Source organism: Lichenostomus cassidix, chromosome Z (assembly GCF_008360975.1).
Source record: "Lichenostomus cassidix isolate B80296 chromosome Z, HeHo_3.0, whole genome shotgun sequence".
Taxonomy (NCBI): domain Eukaryota; kingdom Metazoa; phylum Chordata; class Aves; order Passeriformes; family Meliphagidae; genus Lichenostomus; species Lichenostomus cassidix.
Window position 1 is genome coordinate 31483935 of NC_139511.1, and position 27182 is coordinate 31511116.

General features: G+C 43.8%; 1 protein-coding gene across 2 annotated transcripts in view; it reads right to left on the minus strand.

The window, feature by feature from the left end:
- Positions 1-216: 216 nt before the first annotated feature.
- Positions 217-27182, minus strand: part of PSD3 (pleckstrin and Sec7 domain containing 3) — a 115573-nt gene continuing 88607 nt past the window's right edge. For both annotated transcript variants that reach the window (XM_085042283.1, XM_085042282.1), the window contains 4 exons: positions 21336-21493; positions 20336-20480; positions 17041-17184; positions 217-10639 (listed from right to left, as the gene is read on the minus strand). In XM_085042283.1, the coding sequence (XP_084898409.1) occupies positions 10427-10639; positions 17041-17184; positions 20336-20480; positions 21336-21493 (660 nt within the window). In that variant the 3' untranslated portion in view covers positions 217-10426. The remainder of the gene's footprint in view (positions 10640-17040; positions 17185-20335; positions 20481-21335; positions 21494-27182) is intronic.

Genomic DNA, 27182 nt, shown 5'->3' on the forward strand with positions numbered 1-27182 from the left:
GCAGTGCCACTTGCTCCATTGGTTACCCCAACTGCAGGTCAGATCCAGACTGCATTTCTGTCAGGCAGACAATACATGTACAGCTCAGGAAACCTTCAAACTAATGACTGCCAGAAGACAGAAACAGGACAGCCAGCCACTGTAAAGCCATCTTCATGTTCTTAGTTGTAGGAACAACTGTCAGGGTTCAAATAAAAAACATTCAGCTGCAGAACATGAAATACATTTGGTTTATTTCTTTCTAAAGTTTGTACATATACATATATCATTATACATATGTGAGATCCTTCAATAGGGTTGCTTGAGTTCAATGACATAAAAATTATTGGAAAGCTTGCAGGCTCTTTGTTGCCCGTAAGCAACATTTATTCCAACTTATAAAAACACAGAGGAACAGAGTTATAGTCAGGAACATGGACACAAGAGAGAACTCTACTTTATATCTCACAGTTTCAATACATCAAAGGCAAATTATTTGTCTGTATACTGTATGCTTACTTTATCAGCAATGATAAAATAGAGGAAAATATTTATATACAGTCACCTCAAGTGAAAAATAAAGCAATGTAAACTCAAATTCCAAAATATTATTTTAAATGATATAACAATATCCCCAAAAGTCCTTCTTCCAAGGGGAAGAGGACTGATTAAGTGCCTTCATTTATCAGGAAATTATCATTCTAGTACCAGATACATGAAGCAGAATAAGGGAGGGCATCCTGTGATACCTGTAGAAAAGACTGACAACTCTGCTTCAGGAAAGCATCTCTGTGTAAGCAAGTATATGTTTGAGTCCTTATGGACATCAGCAGCACATGGAAAAATCTCCCATGAACCAGGGCTTGACTTAAGTCTGCACAGCTCTGACTCTAACCACCCAGTATGCTTTTCTGGCCGTGCATGTTCCCAGGGATAAAATAGGGTGTCCTGGTGGTAGGACAACATCAAACCTGAGACGATGACCTCCCCAAGAGTCAGAACAGCAAGTTCCATGCTGCTGGAAAAGATTTAATGGCTACCTCAATGTTGTTGCTTCACAGCAGACCAAGAAGTTACCACAAAGCAGTGAGACTGGGACTGTCTCTAGTGTGTTACACGAAAAACACTCCAGCAATTCAGTGATGAAAGTAAACTGAATTCAAGGTTACCAGACAGAAGGTTCCTACACATCACAAAAGGGAAAGGAGACCACCCAGAGGAAAGGTCTTGCAAGGACTGCTGTTAAGCTCCGTAAGGTTAGTTCTGCACACAAGAGATGTATAAGGTACATCTATGTGCAAAATGTTTTTCTGCACTACCACCGTCAAGAGTTATGCTTCCCATATGGCTACCAAGCAACATTGACTGAAAATTCAGTCCTCTTTCTCAGCACAAGGGAAAACAACACAGCAACAGCTCAGGTGGAGGGTAAATGTCACTTCTTCACTGTGACTCTGAAAATGACAGTGCTCACCTACATCTTCCCATGAGGCGCAGGAAACCTAAGGGAGAAGCTCAGTACCTGAAAAAGGATGACAGGACTACAGCTTGCCCAAAGCAAGGTGATGGGGATGTTCCCCTTAATTTCATTCAGAGCTGCAGTTCACTCATGTCTCAGTTCTACAAGACACAATCACTCTGGCTGTGGTCCAGTGAAGTGCAAAGGAATAGTTTCACTGAAGTTGCTCAAGTGCTTCAAGCTAACTGCACGATAAAGAGTTTTATGACTCCAGGTAAGAATCACACCCTCAGGCTCTGCTCTCTCTTTCCAAGAATAATGCAGATCATGCTACTGTTGCCCTGACTAGAGCACAATACAAAAACCCTTTGGGTTTCCCTATGTCTTTTTATTCAGACCAGCAATTTGTTAAAAGATCATTTAAAGCTCCCAAGGAAAACCTCTGGGAGGCATACGAGATGCCCAAGAGACGCATTTCAGCCCTGCTGCTCTTCTTTTCCCTGCTGATGAGCCACTCTTCTGGAAATCTGTACTGTTGCAGGAAAAAAAAAACAACTTCACTACTGCTGTACGGCTGTATCTGCAGGAGACATCACAGGCACCCGTCCTTCTTGGACACTTTGGACATGATGTCCCTTTGCTGAATTTTCACAGAGCAAGGTCAACATTTTCAGAAGTAAAGCTGTGTATTAGATCCCCAGAGCATGATTTTCAGAAGTCAGCATGGATGCTCCTGGTACAGGCATCGGCTGACAGAAACAGGGAAAATGTCAGCCCTGTGTTAAGCTAGTAGAAAATCCCACCCACTAACTCTTGCTTAGACTCTCAAATATATGCCTTGCTTTCAACATGCAGAACAACAGGCAGCCCCTGGTGGACAACACATGAAGATCAAGGCAGCTCAAAGGATACCTTAAATCTGCAGAAGCTCTGATAGCTGTTTAACCTCATTTGAGAACAATTAGAACAACAAGCATCCTAATAATGTTTGCAGCTGCTGAAGTGCTTTGACCAAAATAAGCCTCAGAAAAGAACAGGAGGCTTTGCAGTGCTGAGCCATAGAAGCCATACTATACCTATGAAATACATACACACATCTATAGACGTCACTTAAACATGTCCAGCAAGTAATGTAAGCCTCAGAGTGTATCTCACACAGAGAGTAATTATTTCAAAGTTTTTAAACAGCCAAGAAACTCTGTCCTTTTAGCCAAATTATAATTCTAGACTCAAGTAAGAGGACACAGTTGTCATGAATATGTACAAATTTTAAAAAAACCAACCACAACCCACCCCTGTTCTCATCCTACAGTCTTTCAGAATTTGACAGCTCTGAGCATGAGGTTTTCATAAGAGTGTGAGTTAAGACCTGTATTACCAATAGAGTTTGCCCTGTGCAGTGACACAGACTCGATATCATTGATCTGCCTTTTCCCAGCAAGAGGCTAAGGGGAGTTGGAGGATTTCATGTCAAACAAGTCTCCATGGCAGCTTAGCTAGCAGCTCTGTCACTACACCATGATACTCACTGGGCCTGAGCTGAAGCCTCGCCTGCTTGGACAAGAAGTATCCTGTTGTGTTGGTCTCATTTAGTTACAGACAGGACCACTGCCACAGAGTGTCTTCTAATTACAGTGGTCTATGTCAGAGCAAAATTCTGCCCTTGTGGCTTGTAGCACTTTAAAAGATTGCATTGCTAAGTGATGTTCCTTTATTGGTCCAAATAAACCTCTGGCCTTGTACCCCAGCTGGTTCCTGGCCCAGATTTAAAAGCAGAGGCCATGGGAGGTCACTCATTGTATAAACATTTGTAATTGTTATGGAATAATTAAGTGTTCAAAAGGGAGGAAGAGAGAACACTTTGGACTACCATAAATTTGTTCCTTCTGACCACAGGGGCAAAGTCAGGTCAATGGTCCAGCCTTTGGGAAATTTCTTGCTTGCATTTGGTAAGGGAAGAGCTATAACAAGTAACTAAAACACAACCTAAATTTATAACAAGTAACTAAAACACAAACTAAATTCAGCTAACAAAATGTATGAGCAAGGGACATTCTCTCAGGTAGGGCTAAGCCTGCCTCCTTTCCATGTTCAACTGGATGTTGCTATCACCACAGCAGATACTCCCAGATGCATTTAAACACTTTTTCCAAGGACCTGTCCTCCTTGCTCTCATGCTCGCAGTTCCTCAAGCAGAACAGACTAGAGGGAAAAGGAAGCCAGCATTTCTAATTACCCCCAGGACTGAGGGCAGTGCTAGAGCTGTCTCCAGTAGGTGACCAGCCATGCACGGTGGCACTGGCATCTTCCTACAGCATCATTGTCCTGTGCACAGGTGCTCAGTTCAGGTGGTATCATTTCTCTGAAGGCTGACAAAGCTTCTTCTTCCTGGAACTCAGGTCCCCACAGTGAAGCTCCAGGTGAACCAGGTCACTATGCTACAGCTATCCTGCTGGGAGAGCTCTGGGAGAGAGGAGAGGCCAGGCATACTGCTTCTACATGCACTAAAAATATCCTTTAAAAAACACAAGCTGCAGACTAGCTCTTTCTGAGACAGCTTCTATGGTTTATCTCTCTAGGCAGCCTAGATACCAGATGCTGGGAACACAGGCTGGGGAGCAATGACTGTGCTGTGGTGACAAATGTGGACTGCTTAACTGCCCCCTTAGAGCAGACGCGACATCCCAGAGCCTGGGGAGAGCAATACTGGAGAAAATTTAAACAACCAGCAAGCTGAAAGATTGCTTGACATAAGATGTGTATACTAACTTTGCCCCTGCAGAAGCAGGCAGCATTTCCAACAACCTGGATACTAGAAGAGTAGGAATGTTGCAAGTGTCTGGTCTGAGTGTGGGAGGGGGAACTTTGCATCCCTGCAGCATATGACTAGAGGATCACGGCAGCCTAGAACTCGGTCTCACACCTCTCAGCTATAACTGTGGCTGGAAACACAGGCTACCGAAAAGCAGAGTGAAAAAGCTGTTCACAGGGTTATCCATTCAACACAGCACTGCTTCAGAACAGGTTTTCTTAGTGCAAGATAGAGAGTCAAATTTTCTTGATTTCTGCAAGCATGGAAGGAAACAGACCTGTTATACAGAAGCAGCTGAGGTGCTAAGATGACAGACAAGAGCAGCTTGACAGAAAAGGAGGAGGAGCTGTCAGACTAACTGCAATAAGACCAAAATTCATTTAGAAACGGAGAATGCAGACACAGTAAGCAGTACGCCATCTGCAGAAAAAAACCTTTCCCACTTTCAAGGAGAACGTTGCCATGCAATGCATCCAAGAAGTCTGATGATAATCCTCTCATCTCTGACTTTCTCCATGGACATAACCACCTCCTCACTGAAGGGCCCACTCTGATCAAGCAAGAACCACATTTGAAGAAAGGCAAAATTTTTGGCTTTTTCAAGACAGAAGAGCAACCAGCCATGCTACCCAAAGGCACTGGAGCTGTGAAATGCCTCTGAACAATTCCAGTCTCTGGAGGTCTGCTAGACCAAGCTCCTGCTCAAAGCAGTGCTGTGCTGAGCACTGCTCTCCAGGAGAGTCCCTTAACATGGACAGGCTGCAACCTGGGAGCAGGCAGGATCAGAGGAAAGCATTTTAGTGACAAGCTGTTATTAACCATTAGAAAGTTTCTGGTAACCGTTTACAAGTGACTGGCTACAGATGAAAAACTCTGAGCTGGCAACACAGCTGCACAGCACTCCCGCACAACTCTGCTGCATTAATCACTCTGCTGGCTGACTTACCTCTCTACATCAATTAAAGACACAACATAAATACTGGATTTAGAAGCTGTAGTCATGTTCACTGGTTCATGCGTAATTTATCTGCAAGATGCACACAAACACACAGCCAGTCCAGGGAGTCTCTTTTGCAGCTGCTGATGAACAAAAACCATTTTAACCACTCCCCTGCATCCTCCTGACTCATAGAGGAGAGTGAGGTTTTAGCTTCAGGAGAGTATCTCACCTGCTTTGGTTGCGGGGAACGGGGAAGGCAGTTTTCCCCTTCTCCACCACCTCTCTGCTGTCAGGTGCAGACTGGTGAGTCCCTTTCCTGTCTCTCCTTCCTTAGCTGGGGACAGCAGATGGTTCAGCCCTGGAGGGTTAGCAAGCCAGCAACGCCTCAGAGCTGGGTGAGTCCCTCCAGAATCACTGTCTGCACCTTAAGGAAGGGAAGCAAGGAGGTGTTGGCCCCAATTCTGCTCCCCTCTTTGCATCCGCCCTCTCAACATGCAGGCAGAGACTCTGCCTCAGCAATGACAGCACCATAGAGCAGGAAGGGTGACAAGGAAGGATGACATCTGCATGCTTCACCAACGCAAAGGCTCTCTCGCATGCACACATGCTTGTGGCAGCCAGCCAGTAACTCCTGCTTGCACTGAGCACACCCAGGAAGCTGTAGGCTGCTCCAGTGATCTGCAGCTCGAGTCCCAGAGGAGGGCTGTAAATCAGCAGAATATCCTTACATACTGCAACCAGAGCTCCTGAGTTGCTGTGGTCAAGAAACTATCTCCCCTAAAGGTAAACATTTCAGTAAAGAAGGGAAGGGTGCAGGATGCCATGCAAAGCTACCTGGCCAGACTCTCAATGGTGCCACTCAAGGAGATGCTCCACTTAGACCTCCTGAGAACCTGCCCCACCCTTTATAGTATCATCAGGAAGAAAAATAACAGATTACAGTACCTAGTGATAGATGAACCTATTCCCAAGGGTGGGCAGGAGTCTTAGACTTTCACAAGAAGATGGCATTATTTTCTTAGTCTCCAAAACATGCATTTCTACATGAGTGCCTGGGATGCTTGTAAATTCCAACGTGACAGAGCAAAATGGCATTAATTAAAAACTAGAGCAGAACCTATAAATTCTGGGTACACTAATCTGCATGCCTCAGCAGTCTCAGCAAGAGTGCTCCAAGCTCAACAAATGTTTAACGACTAAAAAATGCAATGAAATACTACATTTGATAAGCCCAGATGATACATAAAAAACATACCTTAATCCATGTACAAGTATACATGGAAATAGGTAATAAATAATGAAAAAATTATCTTTTTTGTAGTTCATTTTTTGAATTTTCCTGTTGCTTAAAATCATCTTTTCTGCAATGACTTTGAAGAGGAATTACCCAGTTTCTGTGTCAAAGCTGGAAAATGCGTTTAACAGGAGTCATTTCTTTTTGAGTTCAGTGACTTAACTGGAATCTACAGAAACCAAAATACATTAAAAGCCAGGGAAGAAAAAAGTTAAATGTTACCTCTTGGCTTTTTTAAGTACTGCACTCCGTAATTACAAAAGGTTTGCTAAGCATGTTCTAGCCTGCCTTCAAAAAGATCCTCTGGTCAACCCAACCCCGACAGCCAAGCAGGTCCATTTACATAGCTGCACCTTTTTTGTTTTTTGTTTCTGCTGTATGTACACTATTGTTATATAAGAACATACTGGTTCTGGCCAGGACAGGGTTAATTTTTGCTGTAGCTAGGCAGGGGCATTGCTTGGACCTGAAGGTTATACCACCTCATGTCATTTTCCAGGAATGGAGGAAGATATCCCTTCCAGGATGGGGTACTGGGAAACGAGCAATTGGGTCATGTTGGGCTCTACGTGATGAGCATTCCTGTACACTCTATTATTAGTACCGTTGCTGTTACTGTTCATTTTCTTATCTCTTTACTGTTCCCAGTAAATTGGTCTTATCTCAATCTGAGATCTTCGCCTGTTGTGCCTCCACTTCTCCTCTCCAGCCTGCTGCAAGGATGGGGAATGGGAGGAGGGAGAGAGCGAGCAGCCAGTAGTTTGGAGAGTCTCAGTGGGAACACTAAATTGGGGAATACTATTCCTTAATCATGACAGACAGGTCAAGTTTTCTTCCCAAGTGTGCATTTGGCATTCCCCAGTTGAATTTCTTCTCTCTGCTCTGCTTGTTCATTTTCAACCTCCGGAGCATGACGAACAGCTGCAAGGATCTATCTCTGTTTCCCCTCCATGGGGTAGCTGTTGATATACCACAATTACCACAAATTAATGACTCCAAACAATCCCTCCCAGTGAGCACTATCACGGATCTCTCTACACTGAGTCTCCCCCCACAACAAGCTGCACCACATCACTTTGGCTCCAGCAGTACAAGGCATGTCTCTTCTTCAAGAAGAGAACTAAATGTTAACTTCACCTTAGTAGGAATGCACAACTTCTAAAGCCCCAGTGCTTGGGAAGAGCTGCCAGTTTCTGCTCAGAACTCTGAGCTTTTAGCAACATTGCCAAGGTTCGGAGCCAATCTCCTGACTTTTTTGCACTGAGAGTGGCCACTCTCAGTGGCAGATGCCAGATGGATGTGCATTCCAACATCACTCGTGAAACCAGTCTCATCTGGTTTTGCTGCCAGGCTGCAGCTGCAAGGATCAATTTGCTCCAAAACCTCACATCTACAAGTGCAACACCTTTGTTACAGCCAACAGTAGGCATAACACCAGGAAAGCTGTTGCATGGTGGTACTTGGCTGGGGACAGAAGTCATGTCGCGCCTGTTCAGGACCTTTTCTCTTTGATCACTCCCAGTTCTGCCCACTAGACTGGCAGCTTGCTAAAAACAGGCTGTTGGAGCTGGCTTTCGCACATGGTAATTGATTAATGAGAAGAGCTGTGATTCATGTGTAATGCTAATAGTTGTTGTTGTTAACTCGTTAAAGGATAATGAATGTGCTGCAAGTAATTAGATTTTTTTGAACAGGTAATGTTATGTCCAGTTAATATCTTCGTTTTCCCTATAAGTGAGGTTACGGATAGTTATAGTTTAGGTTAATATATCCCGGTGACAAGGAGGCTTGGAACGTTCTAGAATACTGGTGATGTAATTGAAGGACGAGTCTGAGTGGGATTTCAGCATAAGGGGGTAAATTCAAGAAGATCATTGGGTGAAGACCGAGCCTATGACAAGACCCTAGACAATGGGAAGCAAGTGACAAGTCAATTGAGAGGACTGACACAATCTCCAGCCAATCATCTCCGACCTAGGGGGAGGATATAGGGGAGGTGATGGGGGGGCTGTGAGGTATGAAATGTAGCATTATGGCCCTCCAATCTGTCTGGCTACAGGCTATCTGAGCCACACCCAGCGCTGCACTTCACTTTGTGTAAGGGCTGATAGCCAACCTAAGCCTTTTATCAATGTGTTTGGCTATGTTAGTGAGCTAATAAATTCTTCACAATTTGAATCGTGAGAGGCTCTTTCTCACACAGCTCAATAAGCTAGATGAATTGACTTGGACCCTTGGGAAGTCTGGCAGAGCACACACCCACTCAGGAGGCAATTTTTTTGATGTATGGTTCTTTGACTACTTGGGCTGAAAACACCAGTGCATTTCTAAACAGTCCTTGCATTGATCTTGACATTTCTATATGCATTAAGAATTGCATTCATCAAGAAGGCTGTCCTGTGCCAGGCACAACAGAAAGAACAGCAAGATACAATCTTCGACTGGCTTTCAACTTTACCTCCCAAGGTGCTCTGTGGGAAATGCCAGTTTGGTTGTAGTACTCCATATAAGGAAAGGGTGACACAAAACGGGAGAGACCTGTCCAAGCTCAACCTGTGGGCGAGTATCAAATCCGAGATTAAAACTCAGGTAACAGGTTAGGTAACAGGAGAGCCAGCACTCTCTGCAGAGCAATGACACTGCCCAGACAAGAGGGGTTGGGAAGCACGAAAATTATTTCTACATCATTTTTCTGCTCTCTGTGCCTGAAAACTGCTGGCCATCCCAGGGTCTACAGCACAAAGAGGGAGCTTTCAGGTATGAAAAGTTCTACCCATGGTAGACAGGTCTCTCCCTGTCCTGTGCTCCCCTTGGAAAGCCTGGCACAGGGTATGCAGAAACTGTAAGGAGGCACCAGCCTCTTCCACCTATATGTGAGCTAAAAGAGGAAAATGGAGAACTTAGGAGAATCCCTTTCTGAAGAAAAAAGCAAAGTGCTTTGTCACTATGAGAGGAATTGAAAGCAGCTCTCTGTGCACACCAACAAGGAGACCCCTGGAAGGGAAAGCAACAGGACACAATATATCATAAGGCTCTATATAGCAGCTAAGTGAGAGCGTATAGTAAAAACTACACAGAGGCCCTTTGTCTTTAATATATATAATTAATATATAATGCTAATGGCTGACATCTACAGCAGCCTTCTCTGCAAATAAATGTGAAGCCTAGATAGCCATTCCAACTGGGTAATCCCTAATTTTCCTGACTGCAGAGACAGCATGGGTTTGGATGCCTTCCAGCCTGCAAACTCAGAAGAAGGCTCTCTGCTTGGAAGGAAGCAAACAAATTATTCCAATGCCTACATCCCAGCATTGCCAGAGGTTTCCAGGTTTCATTCCTTTGCACTTGTGTGTCCAGGGTCAATGCAATAACAATAAGCAACAGTGACTATTTACTGTACCACCTGCTGCTAAGTACCAGTACCAACATGCCCCACATTGTCAGGAAACTAGTGTTCCCAGCACCCTAGCCTCTAGTCAGCCTTCTGCAGCTGCATGTTTGCACAGCTTTTCTCACAGCTACAGCTCACATTCACAGCACTGCAGCACTTGTCCAGTTATTTTTCCCACCCACCACGTAAATAAAGTGACAAGTGACTTGAGAGATGAAAGCCACATGCCGATGGGAGGAGATAAATGGGGAAGAGATAGAATAAACGTCACAGCGCTCTACCCCTCCCCCAGCTCCTTTAGAAACAGAACAACACAAAAAAGTCCCGATGCTTCAACTGCTAAATGATAAATTAACAAAGCAAAGCAAAGCAGGAGCAAAGACATCTCCCACAATCTGCACAGAAACAGCAAAATATACAATAGAAAATGTCACTAACACCCCATTCAGGCAGATGCACTTATTTTTTGTGAATGATAGGTTATTAAATGAAAAAATTTTGACCACCGGTACTTTGCTGCATGGCTGTTCCCCTAAGTTGTCGTTTCCACCCTAAGTGACCTTCTGCTTAATGCTGGGTGTTTCTGGCCTGTAGTCCTTCCTCTCCGAGACATTGCGTTTCACCTTGGCACTAACTGGAGACTCCTGGTTCAAAGAAGGGCTCGAGTGGGATTTCTTCAGTCCTGGCGCATCGTTCTCTCCTCCGCTCAGCAGCTCCTTCACCCCTTCTTTCAGCAGGCCAACATAAATCTCATAGCGATTTTTCTGGGAAATGAAAAGAAAGGCCCAAATCAGTCTGAAGGAAATTCTGCAGGGGCACTTGAGAGACCACCTGAGTAACTCACTGCTTTCTGCTGGCCTTGGAAGCCAGGAGCCCAATATGTATGAGAACAATGGTGCCTAATGTGGGTATGAAAAATAGTGGTTAATGTAAATTAAACAAAGAGGATTTCAGGCAGATTGAGGCCTGGGGTGCTGTGTAATTGGAGACATTCAGTTCTGCAGCATACAAATTCCAATGCTCTGCTGGGCATCTGAATGGCTCCCATTCCAAGTAACACCACCAAATGAAAGCTTGCTGCCTGAGTCAAGCTGAGACCTAGCCTGTGCTCACAATTACTGTGATGCTACGTGCTCAGGCAGGCATGGAGATAGTGCACTAAACTAAGGGACAACAAAAATCTTGCTCTGGTTGTCTAGAGTTCTCCCATGCAACCCTCCACTCCCACCAGCAGGTCCTGCTTCTCCTGCTTTTCTTATCCACGGGGGAAATACCAAAGCAGGATCTAAGCTCAAACTGTACCAGCATGGCCACCACTAGGCCCCTGAGAGAATCTTCTACAAGGCCAGACCTTAAAAAAAAGGAACAGATGAGAGGGCTATGACAGCAGCATGGCATGCACCCCTGCTAGGTCACTCACAGCCAATGATGAAGGTCGCTGTCTGTCCAGACACTTGTATTTTTCAACTGGAGAAGGTTCATTTTACTGTGGCTCATGCCCATTTGTTCTATTCCTTGTCTGGACCAGACTTTTCCCTCTCCAACAGGAAGATTTTGCTCTGTTTGCCACAATTGCATCAGTAGCCAAGAAACAACTCAGCGAGGAAAAGAAGAGGGTACTGTAACAGAAGATCCTGCAGGGTCTCAAAAACAGATGTTGGGGTAGGAGATCCTGAGAACACAGCAATCTGCTTCACAGGACTTGTTTATTAACCTGCCCTGATATATCCACTGAAGACGTGGTGCAGGCATTGTAATTACAGTGATCTCAGTGTGCTGGGGGTCAGGGAAGGTGGATGTAAACATCCATAGTGATTGTTAATTTATATTTCAAAGTGGCAAAACAGCAGCCAAACCATTATGCTCCTGACAGAGGAAAAAGTATTTCAATTTTTTTTTCAATTTTCTAATAAAATTTAAAAAAGCTGGTCAAAACACTTATTTGAGGGCACGAAGTCAAAAAGCTTGGTAACTCCTTTGAAGTGTGGTATATAAAGGAGGGGTAGGGGGGGGAGAGAACATCACTAGCTTTTAAGAGTCCTCCGAATAAATAAAGCCCCATAGAGCAGAATCATAACAGAATCCGTCTACAAATTAAATAAATAAGCATTCTTATCATTTCCGTATCTGGAGCTGCAGCTTCACAATGTGAGAGACAAACACATGAAGCAGGTAAGAGGTGTCATTTAATAAAAATGGAAATGGAGAAACAGCAAGAAGAACCCTGATGATGATACACTGAGCTGACGGATGATTCATCACAAAATGAACCAGACACTTCTGCAAAAGGCCAGCCAGTGCTCTAAGCTTGGGAACAGTATATCATCAAATGAAAGAGGGACTTTACTGCCATATGGAATTCTGCTTTTTACTGGACCAGTGAACACCACCAGAGTCTCAAGACTCAGCAATCGGAATAGAAATCCAGGACCTACATGTGTGCAAATGGCCTTTTTTCCCTGGACTTTGTGGGCCCTTGATTTCTATTACAATTAAGCAATGCATTTGTATTGGGATTTCAACCACAACAACTTGATCTTTTAGTGACCTGACATTTGAAGTTAGGTGAAAGCTGCTGCAAATTTTGCCTTAGAAGAAAAATAATCCGGAAAATTCTGTCAAGAAATAAAACTACAGAAGTTGAAACCGTTCAAAAGCTTATGCAAAATTATCTTTGAAGAATGAATGCACATAATAAAGAAGGATGAGGTAGCCAGTCATCAGTATTCTGGCTTCACTTCTCACCTGACAGCACTCAGTAGATCTTTCTCTAACTATAAATTTTCCACAATGAGCAACAAATCCTTTGCAATCTGATGCAGTACTTCCTCAGAGAGCAGGAAATGAGAACTGTTTCTTCCTTGGTGTGTGTAAGTAAAGACATCATCAAAAACAAATACTGGCTGAATCCTTGAAAAAAGACTAGCCACTTCTGGTTCACCTCCCCTCCATCTCACTTGTCTTTTGTCAGGAACAGCAATGAAGTAATCAGCAGTGTGTGAGCAAAAAGGAATTGTAAGGACCTCCAGAAAAGGAAAATGGCTTCTTTCTTCCTAATGATACTATGCTGCTACCTTAGGGATTCGCAGGCGCTTTTGGTGTGTTTCTCAAAAGGTATCAGCATGGCCCTTTGTACACAGACACCAGGTCTGGCATGCAGTCTCAGTCTGAAAGAGACAGTTATAAAATCCCATCTCACCTGCCTCTTGCCCTTTTCATTTTAACCCCAAGCAGAAAACTCTCTCACCACCTCCTGCTGACCCTGACAGGACATTGTTCTAAAGCGAAGGTAAGGAAATCCTTAAAATAGCTCGAAGTTCCCATTCACAATTTTCATACAGCTCAACTTAAGTTTTGTTTGGGTTTTTTTGTTGCCTCACAGATAATAGGATAAACCAAGTTGGAAGGATCATCCATTTCAATTCCTGGCCCTGCACAGGACCATCCTCAAGAGTCACACCATGTGCCTGAGAGCATTGTCCAGATGCTTCTTGAACTGTGTCAGGCTTGGTGCTGTGACTGCTTCCCTGGGGAGCCTGTTCCAGTGCCAGACCACCCTCTGGGTGAGAAACCATTTTCTAATATCCATCCTAAACCTCCCTCCACATGACACGATTTCATATGCTGTCTCACATCTTGCCACTGGGTACCAGAGAGAAGAGATCCACATCTGCCCCTACTCTTCCCCTCATGAGGAAGTTCTAGACTGCAGTGAGGCCTCCTCTCAGTCTCCTCCAGGCTGAACAAAGAAAGTGACTTCAGCTGCTCCTCATAATGGCTTCCCCTTAAGGCCCTTGACCATCTTCACTGCTCTCCTTTGGAGGCTCTGGAGCTTTTTATCTTTCTTATACTTACACCCAAAACTGCCCCCAGCACTGGAGGTGAGGCTGCCCCAGTGCAGAGCAGAACAATCCCCTCCCTTGCCCAGCTGGCCATGCTGTGCCTGATGCACCCCAGGACAGGGTTGGCCCTCCTGGCTGCCAGGGCACTGCTGGCTCAAATTCAACTTGCCATTGACCAGGACTCCCAGGTCCCTTTCCATGGCACTGCTCTCCATCATCTCATTCCCAGGCTGTCCATACATCCAGGGTTACTCCATCCCAGATCCAGAATCCAGCTCTTTCCCTTATTGAAGTACATACATTTGGTGATTGCCCAGCCCTGTAATTTGTCAAGGTCTCTCTGAAGGGCCTCCCTGTCTTCAAGGGAGCCAACAGCTTCTCTCAGTTCTGTGTTATCTGCAAAGTTGCTTAGCATCCCTTCCAGTCCTGTGTCCAGGTCATTTATGAAGATGTTGAAGAGGACAGGGCTGAAGATGAAGCCCTGTGGAACCTCCCCAGTGACAGATCACCAGGCTGAGGTCCCCCCATTCACTGTAATCCTTTGTGTCTGACCCCTGAGCCAGCTGCTCACCCATCACATGATATGTTTACCCAGCTGAGCACTGGACATTTTCTCCAGAAGGATCCTGAGACAGACAGTATTGAAAGCTTTATAAAATCCAAAAAGATTATATGAACCGGCTTCCCTTGATCAGCTAAGAAGGTAACCCTGTCATGAAAGGAAATTAGGTTAGAGAAGCAGGACTTTCCTCTCATGAAGCTGTGCTGGCTGTGATGATGGCTATGGTGTCTTCCAGGTGTTTTTCAATACCTCCCAGAATAATCTCTGTGATTATACCACGCATCGAAATGAGACTGACAGACCTGTAGTTTCTAGCATCATCCTTTTTGCCCTTTTTGAAAATTGGTAGAACACTTGGCAGTTTCCAGGCAATTGGAATCTCTCCAGACTGTTCAAATATCAAGACGAGTTTTGCAATGACATCAGCCAGAGATTTCTTCAATCAACCTCCTCAGGCCCCATATATTTGTAGGGATCCAGCTGGATCCCACACAACTTTAAGGCTGACCGGGAGCTGATCATTCTCACAGTCATGGTCCTCCAGCTCAGGACACTGAGATCCCCCCTTGTCTATCATCCATGTTGAAGACAGAGGCAAAGACTGCATTAAACACCTCTGCTTTGTCTCTGTCCATGTTTGTGAGATGACCATCCTCATTTTGTAATCAGCTGATGTTATTTCTACTCTGCCTTTTACCATTAATATATTTTTAAAAACTTCTTTTATTGTCCCCCATGGTTCTGGCCAGCTTCACCTCCAATTGAGATTTGGCGACATTAATTTTCTTGCTACAGCGGTGAACAGCATCTCTCTCTGTATTCCTCCCATGTCACTTGACCTTGCTTCCACTCATCATACACCTTCCTATTTGGCCTTAGTTCCAGAAAGAGATCCCAGTCAGCCTTCTGTCTCACCTGTTTGACGTTCAACATTTTGGAATTGCCTGCTCTCTTGTCCTTGGAATGGTGTCTTAATAGGTCAACAAGGCCTGTGAAATCTGTGCCAACTGTGAAGGTAACACAGCACTGCACATCAGCACCTTGAATTACCATTTCTCTCATGTAACTGAAGTTGTTGCCACAACTTGCCTGCTTAGATGAGTATTTCTGCAGTGTTGATCACTTATCTGAACTGCACAGCTCAAATGCTGTTTGAGACTCTGACTAGTGAAGATGACACCTTTTGTTCCCTGGGCTACAATGGTTCTGATTTGTACTGAGGTACCTGAGGAATATCTTGAAAGATCACCGTGATAAAATTGATAGAATATAGAAAAAGCCCCACAACAATCTACTCCTCCATCTATCTTTCTAAAAACATCTAACACTCCAGCCTACATTTCATCCTAACTCACCATGTATCTAGAAGTGATAGAAAATAAGCTTTGTGTCAAGAACCCAAAGGTAAGAAACTCCTTGATCTTCCAAGTTGTACGAGTCCTCCTTCAGAGAGAAAAGTGTGTGGCTTGCTCTGTACATCTTGAGTCCTCTGTTCAAACCTAACACTGTGCCATTGATCACCACTCTTTGATCTTGATTGTTCAGCCAAAGCACCTCACTGTCAATTTCCTAATCCACTTCACCAGCTTGTCTACAACGATGTTAGAGGAGACAATGTCAGAATTCTTGTCAAAGTGAAGAACAAACAACATCCACTGCTCTCCCCTCATCCATCACATCAAACATCTCATTGTATAAGACTATCACATTGATCAGGTTATGATTCCCCTTCATAAAGCCATGCTGATTGACTTTGCTACAGCAAAGTGAAACTCAACACAGTGGTTACAACCTTCAGCAAAAGCTAAACTTGCAACAACTCAAATCCAGGAGTAAAAAGAGTCCTTCTATAACAGAAACTGATGGCATGGGGCAGAAGGCTTACTTAATTTCTGGAGTCTTATGTAGTGTTGCCTCCAGGATCAGCTCTGATGGTCTCAGTGACTTTTGTTTTATCTGCTCTTCCTCTTTTTCAGACTATGTATTTTTCTTGCCAGGCAGTGCCTATTTAGAGTAGGATCCTTTCAGACCCAAGGCAACATTGACTAGCAGTCCTGGGGGAAAAAACTCAAAGGTGTAGTCATGACACATACCAGACATCTGTTGGGTTGCCATTCAATTCCCACATAGTCCTACAATGTGGCAGACACCATTATGGATAAAAGCTGCTGTCAGATACTCAGAACAATCTCCTAATGTATCTGCCTAAGCTGCATCACTCAATCCTGTGATCTTTAATTCTACTCTTTTCCTTCCTATCCTGACATGCTCCTCACTGGTACACAACACAAATGGCTCTGATGAGACAGGCATGCCTATGACAATAATTTTAGAGTATCAGTTCCTTCAGAACCTACCAATGGAAGATAATTACCATGATCTGCATTACTGAAGAATGCAGTCATTCTCTAAAGACTGTGCTTCCAAAACACTAGGCAACACTGTTTTACAACACGAGACATCTTGTGCATGAAGAACTTATAGTCTCTTCAAACAGATACATCAGAAAGGACAGAGGGTCTCATTTGTATCCTCCATGCTACAGATGGGGAGCTAAATTCACAGTTAAGGAAGGTCACAGGAAGTTCTCATCAGAAAGAAGAGATGCATCCCAGTTTCTGCAATTGCTGTGGGTTTTCTGTCTAGTAAGAACATACTCCTTAGGCAAGTAAAGTGAAAAATGCAGAACTTCAGGACTGTACCCCAAATATGAGACTATCCACACCCAAAAAGTAAAAGTGATAATGTTTCCCATACATACCTCAAACTCCAGATAGTGGTCCTTCAGTTTGTAATCATCTACTTCCTTGCCTTTAAGCTTCTTGTCAGGAGGATAGGAGCGATGTTCAGCAAGCTCAGTGGAGATCTGCTTCAGCTTAGCTTCATGGGACTTCAGCTGTTCATCCTTCAGAAACACATAAGGCACTTAAGTGACAGAATCTAAAATATCCAATAAGCAAAGAAAAATAGAGAGGTTCCTGTAGAGTAATACCTTGTGGTTTCTTTTTGTTAGATTGGTAAGGTCTGTTATCCCAGAGCTCTGCCACCAACAGCTCTCTCAAAGGCACTCAAAGTGGCCAAGCTTGCAGAAAAACTCAGCAGCTAGCAGATGCCACTGGGAAGGAGAGCAAACCTGTCATCCCTCGCCTTGCTGTGAGCAACGGAAGCAGCTTGCTGCCGAGCATTACTGACAACATGACACTTTTGCTTTAATACATTTTTTGGTAAATTAATTAGGACTGTTTTGTATGCAGACAAAGCAAGGGCAGAATGAGACAGCCAAAGATCCTGCCACAAGTCTTTGCAATATAAAAGGAGTCTTTTACAGGATAGTCTATCCTATCTTCCAGGATAGAAAAGACATGGAGTCAGGGCCCCTTCTTCTGTTTCTGCACTGCCAACGGCTCTCTGGTGTGTGGTTTCTATTTGTTTAGAACAATACAATGTACGCAGAAGAGGAAGGGCTGTCCAGTCCCCAAAAAGTATCTCATTTTGCTAAGCTGCTACCAGCTTTTATCCCACTGTGCTGCTGGAGAAAGTGTGGAGCTGCTACTCCCACTTTCCAGGCAATTTCCTTTATCATAATCCCAGGCCCACTCACTTCCTCCAGTCCATCTGTCAGCTAACCTTCCCTCATCTCAGAAGGTTTCCATCTCCTGCAGGATGGCCTTCTGTCCATTTCTAGGCTTGGATCTCAAATTATGTTTGAATCAGGTAAGTCCAAAACAGAGACATGACCATGCAGATATTGGTCACATAGCCAAGAGGTAGTACCCAGGTCAGCTCCTGTGTAGGCACCTTGCCTCCAAAGAGGGAACAGCTGCCAGTGTTGTCCCTCAGTGGTGCGGTTCTGAGCACAGCCCACACCTTCGAGCCTAGCTCAGACATGCCTGCACTGCACTGAGTCACATCAGAGACTGAGCCTCTTGGCTTGCTGAGCTGGAGCTGTGGAAAACAGCAGAAAGGGGGAAAACTTCTACAGATGATGATAGCTAAGCCCCGGCTAATCTTGTGTTTCAACTCTTTTGCAGGAGAACTGAAGAAAGAAACATGTGGGATACTTTGCCTCCGCCTAAACATGGTAGGGCTGAAATCACTTGCTACTGACTGCCAAAAATTCTTGTTGCTGCTAGTTATTACCCTAGATCTGCATGCTCTCTCATTAGTGCCCAATCACTCTTTACATCGTGCACTCTTGACATGCATGATTTCCTGGTCCCAGGGACATCTTGTGGTAGGGAGTTCCACAGCCTGATGACAGGAGGTCTTTGAGCAGCTATTAATACAGCATTTGTCATTTCCTGGGCACCAGCTTTGAAGCTTTTGCATGTGCTATGTATTCTCAGAAAAAAAGAAAAAACCCAACCCCCTAGTAGATCTTTTCTAGACTGGTTGTTCCTTTATATATAGCTTTGGCACATCCCTCTTTGGATGGACTAACCAAGATCAGACACTGCTCTGCTTTTAAAAGAAAACCTGGTACAATGATCTTGCACACTCTGTCATCATGTCCAGCCTCCCTTCCTCACCCATGTTAGGTCCTCACTGCATCCCAACTTCTGGCTGGCCAAGAACAGACCCTTTGAAGAAGTACTGTCCATCATGATTCATCCCACAAAATCCTAAACAGCAACCACAGGGATTTGACAATTTGTATTTTTTTTTTGTCTGCCAAATGAGAAACAGCCTGCTGGCAGCTTTTCCACACTGACAGATGAAAGCAGACATGTTTCTGCTTGGCTTTGAATTTATCTACTTTGAACACTTAACATTCTTCTGCCTTTCTAAAACAGCTTATCTTATTCCACTTTTCATGTCTCCCCTTCTTCAGGATACAAACCACTGGGCTGTGATCTTTTTCCTTTCCAGATTAAATGGAAACAATGAGACTAGGAAACAACATGCTAAATGGAACAATCACACAGAATGAGTAAAAAAGCTTTCTTTGGTGACTGGGGGTATATTATAGAAGCCCCATACTGTATTTTTAAAAAAATATGCATGAGCAAAAGGTAAAACCATGAGAATGAGGCAAGTTAGTATTATTCTTTACAAAACATGCTTTAAACTTTAACCTAGAACAGAAGATGCTAAGTTGGTCACCACACTGTAAGAATAAAGGCTACTGCCACAGAGAGAGAAAAAGCAGGGGCAATCTAAAAAAACCCACACCCTTAGAGAAACACAGGTTTTGAGACAGTGGTTTCTAAGGATAGTTGCTAAGATATGAAGACAGTAAACCCCCCCCAACAAACACATTTAAGAAACAATCCAGCATGGGCAGATCATTTCAAAAGCTACAGGACTCATGGAGTATAACCTCTGTCACTCTGTCAACCTGATCAACACAATCAGTACCATGTTCCTGCCAGTGCAGGAGGAATTCCAGGCAGGCTGTGCATCTCCTGAAGTACAAAGAGCTATGGGCACAAGCATCTGACCCAGCCGGTCTGAGACAAGCAGAAATTTGTGAGTTTGTGCAAGTAGTAGAGCTGTGAAACTCCCTGCCATGGGATGCTAAAAGCTTGTGTGATCACAAGGGGAAACCAAAGACATTCATATAAGAGACATTTTATAAATATATATTAATACAGCAAATCCCTGAGCTGGTAAATGGAGTCTGGAAAATGTAATGAGAGAAATATAATTGATACTTGTCTGATGCATCAGCTTTCACCTTTTATCAATTCAATAAGCCAAAGACCAGGAATATGTCTACTTCTTCTGAAATGAGTGGCTTTAATAAACACTCACATTCAAAAAAAAGCATCAATCAGTATTTGAAATGTCCTCTTCAGAGCCATAAGCACAAGAAGAAAATTCTTTATCTGATGTTATTTTCTTCAAATATATAAATCAATTGTATTCGAGGCTGCTCTTTCTCTCCCCCCATTTCAAATCTTGCATGAGGAAATGAGCAGAGATTTCCTATGCAAGCCTTCTCCTACTAGGACTGGTAGTGGTAACAGCTATGAAACACTGACAAGGACCACCACCCAGTCTCCAGCCAGAAAGAGGTATCATCATCAACTACCCTCTACATAAAAATGTCTCACCTGAGATAGCTTCGTTGTGGTGGCTGGCAGGAGTGGGCGACTGAACTTCTTCTGAGAGCCAATTGCCGCTGGAAACGGTGGTGCAGAGAAGACAGCAGCCACGCAGTTAATCTTGTTGATCCAGGTCTGCATTTCTTCTTGGCTCCTGGGGAAGAAACACATATTAAGTATTTGTTGACTCAGCCTCTTCTATCTCTTTACACAGCATTTTAAAAGTGAGAATACATTTTAAAAGTGAGAATAACCGGAACTGGACACATCTTTAAAGTCTGCTAAGTATTCCTGCCTATGTTTGCAAACAGTTAGTGCTAAGTAATTCAGTCACAGGCTGGCTTGTGGTTAGGTCCATACCTCACCCTAGCACACATCTTTTCTTAATCCAATCCCAATAACACAGGTGACAGAACCAACCAAAGCCCTGATTCAGACATATGTCCTAAGGTCTTGGTTGTGCTGGACACCACAGATCTCTAGGAGGTTTCATATGGATCTCAGTAGAAAGGGGCTCAGAAGCAAAAGGCAGGTCATCTGTTCTGTCTGAATATAACACCATGAAAAACTTAATCAAATCATTCTTGTATTAAGTAGTAACTTTGTTTCTAACCACAGCATATCTTCTAGAAAGACATCCGGCTAGCGTCTGATGACATCAGGAGACAGGCAATCCAAGACTGCCTTTGGTCATTTGCTCCAATGATTAATCACCCTGACTGTTTTAAGTTTCTGCCTTGTTTCCAAATTGAATTTCCTGGAGCTTCAGCTTCTAGCTGCTGCATCTTATTATGCCTTTCCCAGCTAGATTAAAAAGCCTCTTAAAACCTGATGTTTATTTCTCATGCACTACTTGTGCACTCTAATCACATCATTACTTAATCTTATTTCTGATCAAATAAACAGATTGAACATCTTAAGCCTCTGCTTTAACCTGTCCAGGCAGGAATTTACTCCTCCTTCAGAACTGCTTTCTTTCCTCAATGAAAGGCATGAGGGGAGCACTTACTGGGCTTGGAAGAGCAGGACTCTCCAATCTGCTGTTTTAAGCTTGAGGACATTGGGTTTCTTCTCATAGTCTGTTGCCTTGGATGCCAGTGCATGGTGCACACTAACCGCATTCTTCAGATCTTCCTCCGACAAAGCCTTTTCTGGCTTATATTCATCCTGCAGGAGATAGCAGGGGGAAAATGGCATCTTATTTTTTCATGTGCTATTCTTTTTCTCTTAGCCTAGGGAAAAACCTTGTTCCACAGTTCAGAAATAGTAATAAAGTACATGAACTGAGTGCAACCTTGCTTATGCACTTGTGGTTTCCACTACCTTTAACGTGTTTTCCTTTCTCTTTCCTTCTCTGTTTTGATCTCTTTCCAAGGGAGGGAAGTAGTTCCACTACCTACTTAACAGGAAGACATGTAATCAGGAAGAATTTGGCTATGACAACAGCTGTGGATTATTTGTCTTCATTTCAAGAATCCTTCAAAATCAGCTCCCCACCTCCACTGCTCAGCTACCTGGGTTCTCAGTTTCCGCTGCCTGATTATAATTTTTCTCAACGAGCTACCTTTGTATGTGCTCCTAGGCATGTCCTGACACTGCAAAAGCCTCCTTACCAATGTACACAATGCAAATTACAGCAAACTCCCTTAAATCTCTCTGATGAGGGTCTAGAAAAGGCAAGCAAAGCTGTCTGGGTTTCTGACACAGTAACAGTACCGCCCCTAACACCAGATCACAAAAACAGAGTCAAACTCCTCTCGTTTTGCAAGCATCAGCCTGGAAGCAGTCTTTGATCTCCTGAGTGACAGAAGCTGGACAAGGGCATAATGTAGCCACAAATTCCATTTAAAGCCCACACGACTATAAACAGCTTGGGAAAGCCAGAAGCTTTTGGAAAGAAAAGTGATTTGCCAGCAAGGCTGCATCACTGTTTCTGAAGGGCAGGCCAAAGCAGTCTGTAATTGACTCCATTTCTCCCCCTTAGAGTATCACAGAAATCAGTTTCACCTGGAACATTCACCGAGTGTGACGGCCGCAAAGCAGTGGAGTATCTCCCTGCAGGCATGATAACTATTGATCCCGCACTTCAACACAATTTATAAGATGAGGTTTCAGAGAAAACAGAGTGCAGGATGCAGAGCGTGTGTGGGGACAACACTAGCTTCAACATCCAGAGAGGCACCTGCCTGGGAGAAGAGCTCGTTAATGTGCATTAATTTGTTTACAGGACTTCTCTGGCTGCACACCAAACAGGATTGCAGCCAGAGGAATCTACAGCACTGCCAAAGGTATCTGAGCTTCCAGCCAGGCTGGGTCGGGGCTCTCCAGGTTGAGTTTCAGTACATGGTGAGTCACCAACTGTGGTGACCACCTCTTGGAAGGTGGAAGAAAACATCTTGCTCCTCTGCCATGTCTCACCCTTCCTGATGGAGGTCCTGCTAATGCAGGCCAAGAACTTGCCACACTGCTGCTCGGACACTTCACCTGAGAAGAGGCAGCTACCCAGCAGTCCTGCCTCCTCACCACCTCCACCTGGAGCCAGGCAAGGGCACAAACCACCACAGGTCTGGCAGGCCCAGCATAAAGGCAGAGCATTACTGCACAAGTGACTAAAGGGCAGCCTGCAACCTAAAGGTCTGTGACAAGGGGTTTTCAAGGGCTGGCAGTGAGCAAAGCCAAACGTCCTTCCTCTCTCATAATTTCAGACTCAGCAAGATTTGGAGGGATCTGCCTATTGTGATGGATTTTGCCTATGCCCACTTAGAGCATTCTTTAAACCTTTTTAAAGAAGTCTGGCACACCGTGTCTTAAAGATGGAGGAGGCAAAGCCTCAGGTCAAGCCCCTTCCTTTAAGAGTTCACAAACTGATTTATTTGGTTGTAGTTTTGGGGGAAATGACTGGCTCCACTGTCCAGAGTGACTGGAAAAACCTCAGAGGCAGGAAATGAACTTAGATAAGCCTCAGAAACACAATATTCAATCTTTCCTTGCATTACTGCCTAGAGACAGTGTCAGCTATCACCCAGCTTGTTTGCCTCCTAGCTTCCTCTGTGAGTTGCATCCAATGTCCACAACCTGCTCTGGTGTCTAAACCTGTTTCAGGAAAAGTCCACATTTGGGCATTCCCAGAAGCAGTCCTGGCTGAGAACCCCTTCTTTCCGACAGAAAGCACTCATGGTAATCCTTGCTAATCCCACCAGATCAGTTGGCTGCAATCTACCTTGACAGCTGGTGCTCTGCCAGCTTCTCCAAAGGCACTGATCGGCATACCGGAAATGTCTCCACATAGTTTGCCAGCCTCAGAGAAAGCTGTAAGGACATGAATGTGCTGCCAAAATTCCTTCTCCAAGGCCTTCAACTCTTTTTGACTGGTAGGGAATATTAGGGGAGTAGGAACATCCATTTTCACCTGTGCCATCAAGGACAGCATGTGCTATGATGTGCTGGTGTCAGTGTGGAGGTTGAGCTGAAATGGAAGGCAGCTGTCTAAAGTTAGACCTAGGCAGTGGCAAGAAATATATATGGAGCCAGAAAGGAACTGTGACCTGTCTGTCAACTCAAGGCTGATGTGAGTGCTGCACACAATGCAATGGCATGCTGAATTCATCTTTCTCAAACTCCTGGAGAATGATTTTCCCACATCCTGCTGTCCCAGAGTCACATATTTCTAAATCTGTTTTTGGTAAACCAGAGAATGACATTTGTCTTTTCTTATCAGTCAATGTACCATGGATGGATATCTCCACTCAGTTGCATGTGACAGCTGCAAAATTCTCTTTAAGAAGGTCTCATCATCAAACACTTCACATCATTTTTGCTTTTCTCAATTTTTTTAGATTTTATTTTTAATAGAGGAAATTTGAGAAAATTTATATGAAAATACCCAAAGCTTGCATGATTATAAAGTTCCTCATCAAAGAACAAAGATGTTGCAAACCTTGCAGAAGAGTCCAAACAAAACATGAAGGTTCGTGTCCTGCACTGCTTACCCAGAAGCAATTTCTAGCAAGGAAGCGAGGTCAGCCTTATGTCCTCTCCTTATAAGCCTCTCTTGTGCATGCACATCACATCCTGTGTCAGTCTAGTGAACAGACATTTTGTCAAGCTCCTACTTTGCAATTTCCTCTTGCTATGAACAGAGGGCAGGAAATTAACCTTGGCCTGAAGATGCCCAGAGATACAGCCAACGTCCCAAACATGTCACACTTCTTATTTTACATAATACTGTGCAGGCATGTTTAGTTGGCTAATTGTGAATGTTTCCACCGAACCCCTCCGGTGCTCTCTGTGCTCACTAATCCAGAAACCATCTCTCTTAAGTCACTCATTTAAGAACAAAACAATATGCAGCACAGGAATTAGCACTGGAATAATTCCAATGGGAAAAAAAAATGTGGGCAGGGAGAAAAGGCTGCCCAGAAAAACTCCTCAGTAAATCTCAAGTGACCACTATTTACAAAACACTCATACATGGACTTTGACAGCAAAACAAGGAGAACTGGAATGCAAACAGAGTGACAGCACAATTGGGATCACACTGCCCACTGGGGGAATCACAGCTGCTATGAACAATTAATATTTATATTACAGTAGTGTCTTAAGGGAACAACTGAGTTACAGATGAACACAGAAAGCAATACTGCAGAGGTTTGTACATGTCTTCGTGTGTAGACAGCACCTGTACAGTGAGATTTCTCTCTATCCTGCTTCAATAGCACTCAGTGCAATGAAACCACCATCACAGAAGTCATCTCCACAGATATATAGAGAGTGAAACAGAAAAAATGTGTGTGCATGTGAATGCACCCCACCCTACAGCCCTCTAAAATCAGGAGACAAGGTGAACTGAGACGAGGCAATCCTTTGACCAAGACTATTGCCAGAGCTATGCACTTCTACAAAGAAATCAAGCTTCAGTAATGCTTCAGTACTTCCTGAAATTAGGATGATTCCAGTGCCTAGTATATTACAGAGGGAACCAACAGCTCAGCAACCTTTACTGTAACAACCTGGCCTAGCAGTGTATTTTTAAACTCTGGCATCTTCACCTTCTATGATACTACATCTGTAACAGAGCAAAGTTTACTTGAGTGCTGAAGCAAAGCCCTTGTGGACCTTCTGAAGCCAAAGAGAAATCACAGGCTTTTTCACAGCTGCAGTATGTGGCTGAGCAGGGGCCAGAGGCACCCTGGAGAGGCTCACAGCTGCCCTGTCACTCTTGGAATGAGTTACCTTCCATCACACCCTTCTGTCAACCTCTCACCACACTAAAGCAAAAGCCTTGCTTGTCAGTGTGCTGCAGTAAGATGGCTTCAGTGCAAGTGGGAGAATGCCGCTTTGCAGAGTACTGCCCTGAATCACTGAATTCAAGTGCACTGACAAGTGCAAAATACACAACTAACAAACAAATAAGAACAAGAACTCCAACAATGCATTTCACTCTGCAAAGATGTAGCCATATGTGAAATTACTCCCCTGCTCCTGAAAGCATGGAGGGTAATACAGGGGAGGGCAGCATTCTGTAGAAAAGTTGCATGTTACATCAACATCTCTACATTTTATTGAAGAGAAAGCATTTTAAACTAATATTCCAGCAATATTCATAAAAATATTTAATTAAGGTGGTAAAATAGACAGTGTCCTCAGTTCTTTCCCTTGAATACCAAATGAGAAATTAATTTTTGTAGTACAAACAAGGAGCCTTCTTATTTCTCATAGAGCCTTGCAGGTTTTTTTAGGTGAACATTAAAGACGACTTATTTCAAAAATTGAAGGAGATGAATCCACTTCAGTCAGGAAAGGGCAAGTAGAAGCCTGCCATGAAGGCATTTTAGTAAAACCTGAACCTGCTCCCAGCAAAAGGTCTTGGGATTCAGAAGACTTGGTTCTAGTCTCTTGCACTGGCTTTGAGCATATCACATCCAACTTTCAGCCCAAATCTTCTATCCTGTTTTGTCTGTGTCAGGATTTCAGCCCCCTCAAAAAACTACTGCACCCCAAGCATCCACCTTGTAAACCTCACACTATAGTAATTTGATCCAAATCACTCTTTCTTCTTAAAAGACTATCCAGGTTGGCTCCAATGAAACCAACAACTTCAGAAAGCCACATCAGGAAAGGAGGGAACAGCAGCATATACTTACACTCCTGACAGTTACAAAACAGAGTGGAAATGTAAAACAGCTTTCAAAGAAGCATACTTCTGCAATACAGGGCAGTCTGGACAAGCAGCATCTATTCCATGAATATTTCAACTATATTGGAGGGCAAAAAGCCTTAGCAACCTATTTAGCTGCTGCCATTTATTTGATTTTGACAGTTCTCACTCATATGTTGCATTTTATGTTCTAGCAGTACAGTTAAAAATGTGCTATAATATATTTAAGCTTGCAACAAAAGGCTTGAAGGATTTCATCTGGTTTTTTTTTTAGACATCTTGCTGTCAGGAAGCACATTTTGTTAGAAACCAGTCTCTTCTTGCTTTGTGGAAAGAAGTATCCTTTTATCCTTCAATTTTGTAAAGGAACAGAAGCTGCAGATTCCTACCAAGGCCAAGCTGTTGTTCAATTGTTTTGCAGCTGGTCTTGCAGGCACTGCAGAAAAGTATACTATGAAAAGGTGGGAAAGGAGGACAACCTTACAGAAGGGGAAGTCCTACATATGAAATGCAAAGTTAAAAGCAGCCTAGAGGAATGTGTGCATGGCACAGAAAGGTAACGCTGTCTTTGCTGGTGAACCAGGCCATTTTTTTAAGCTCTGTGAGACAGCAATGGCATACACTGGGAACTTAGAGCGTGCACATGTGGATGGGGAGAGTAGAACTGAACTTGAAATTGTGAAAAGAAAGAGGGTGTCA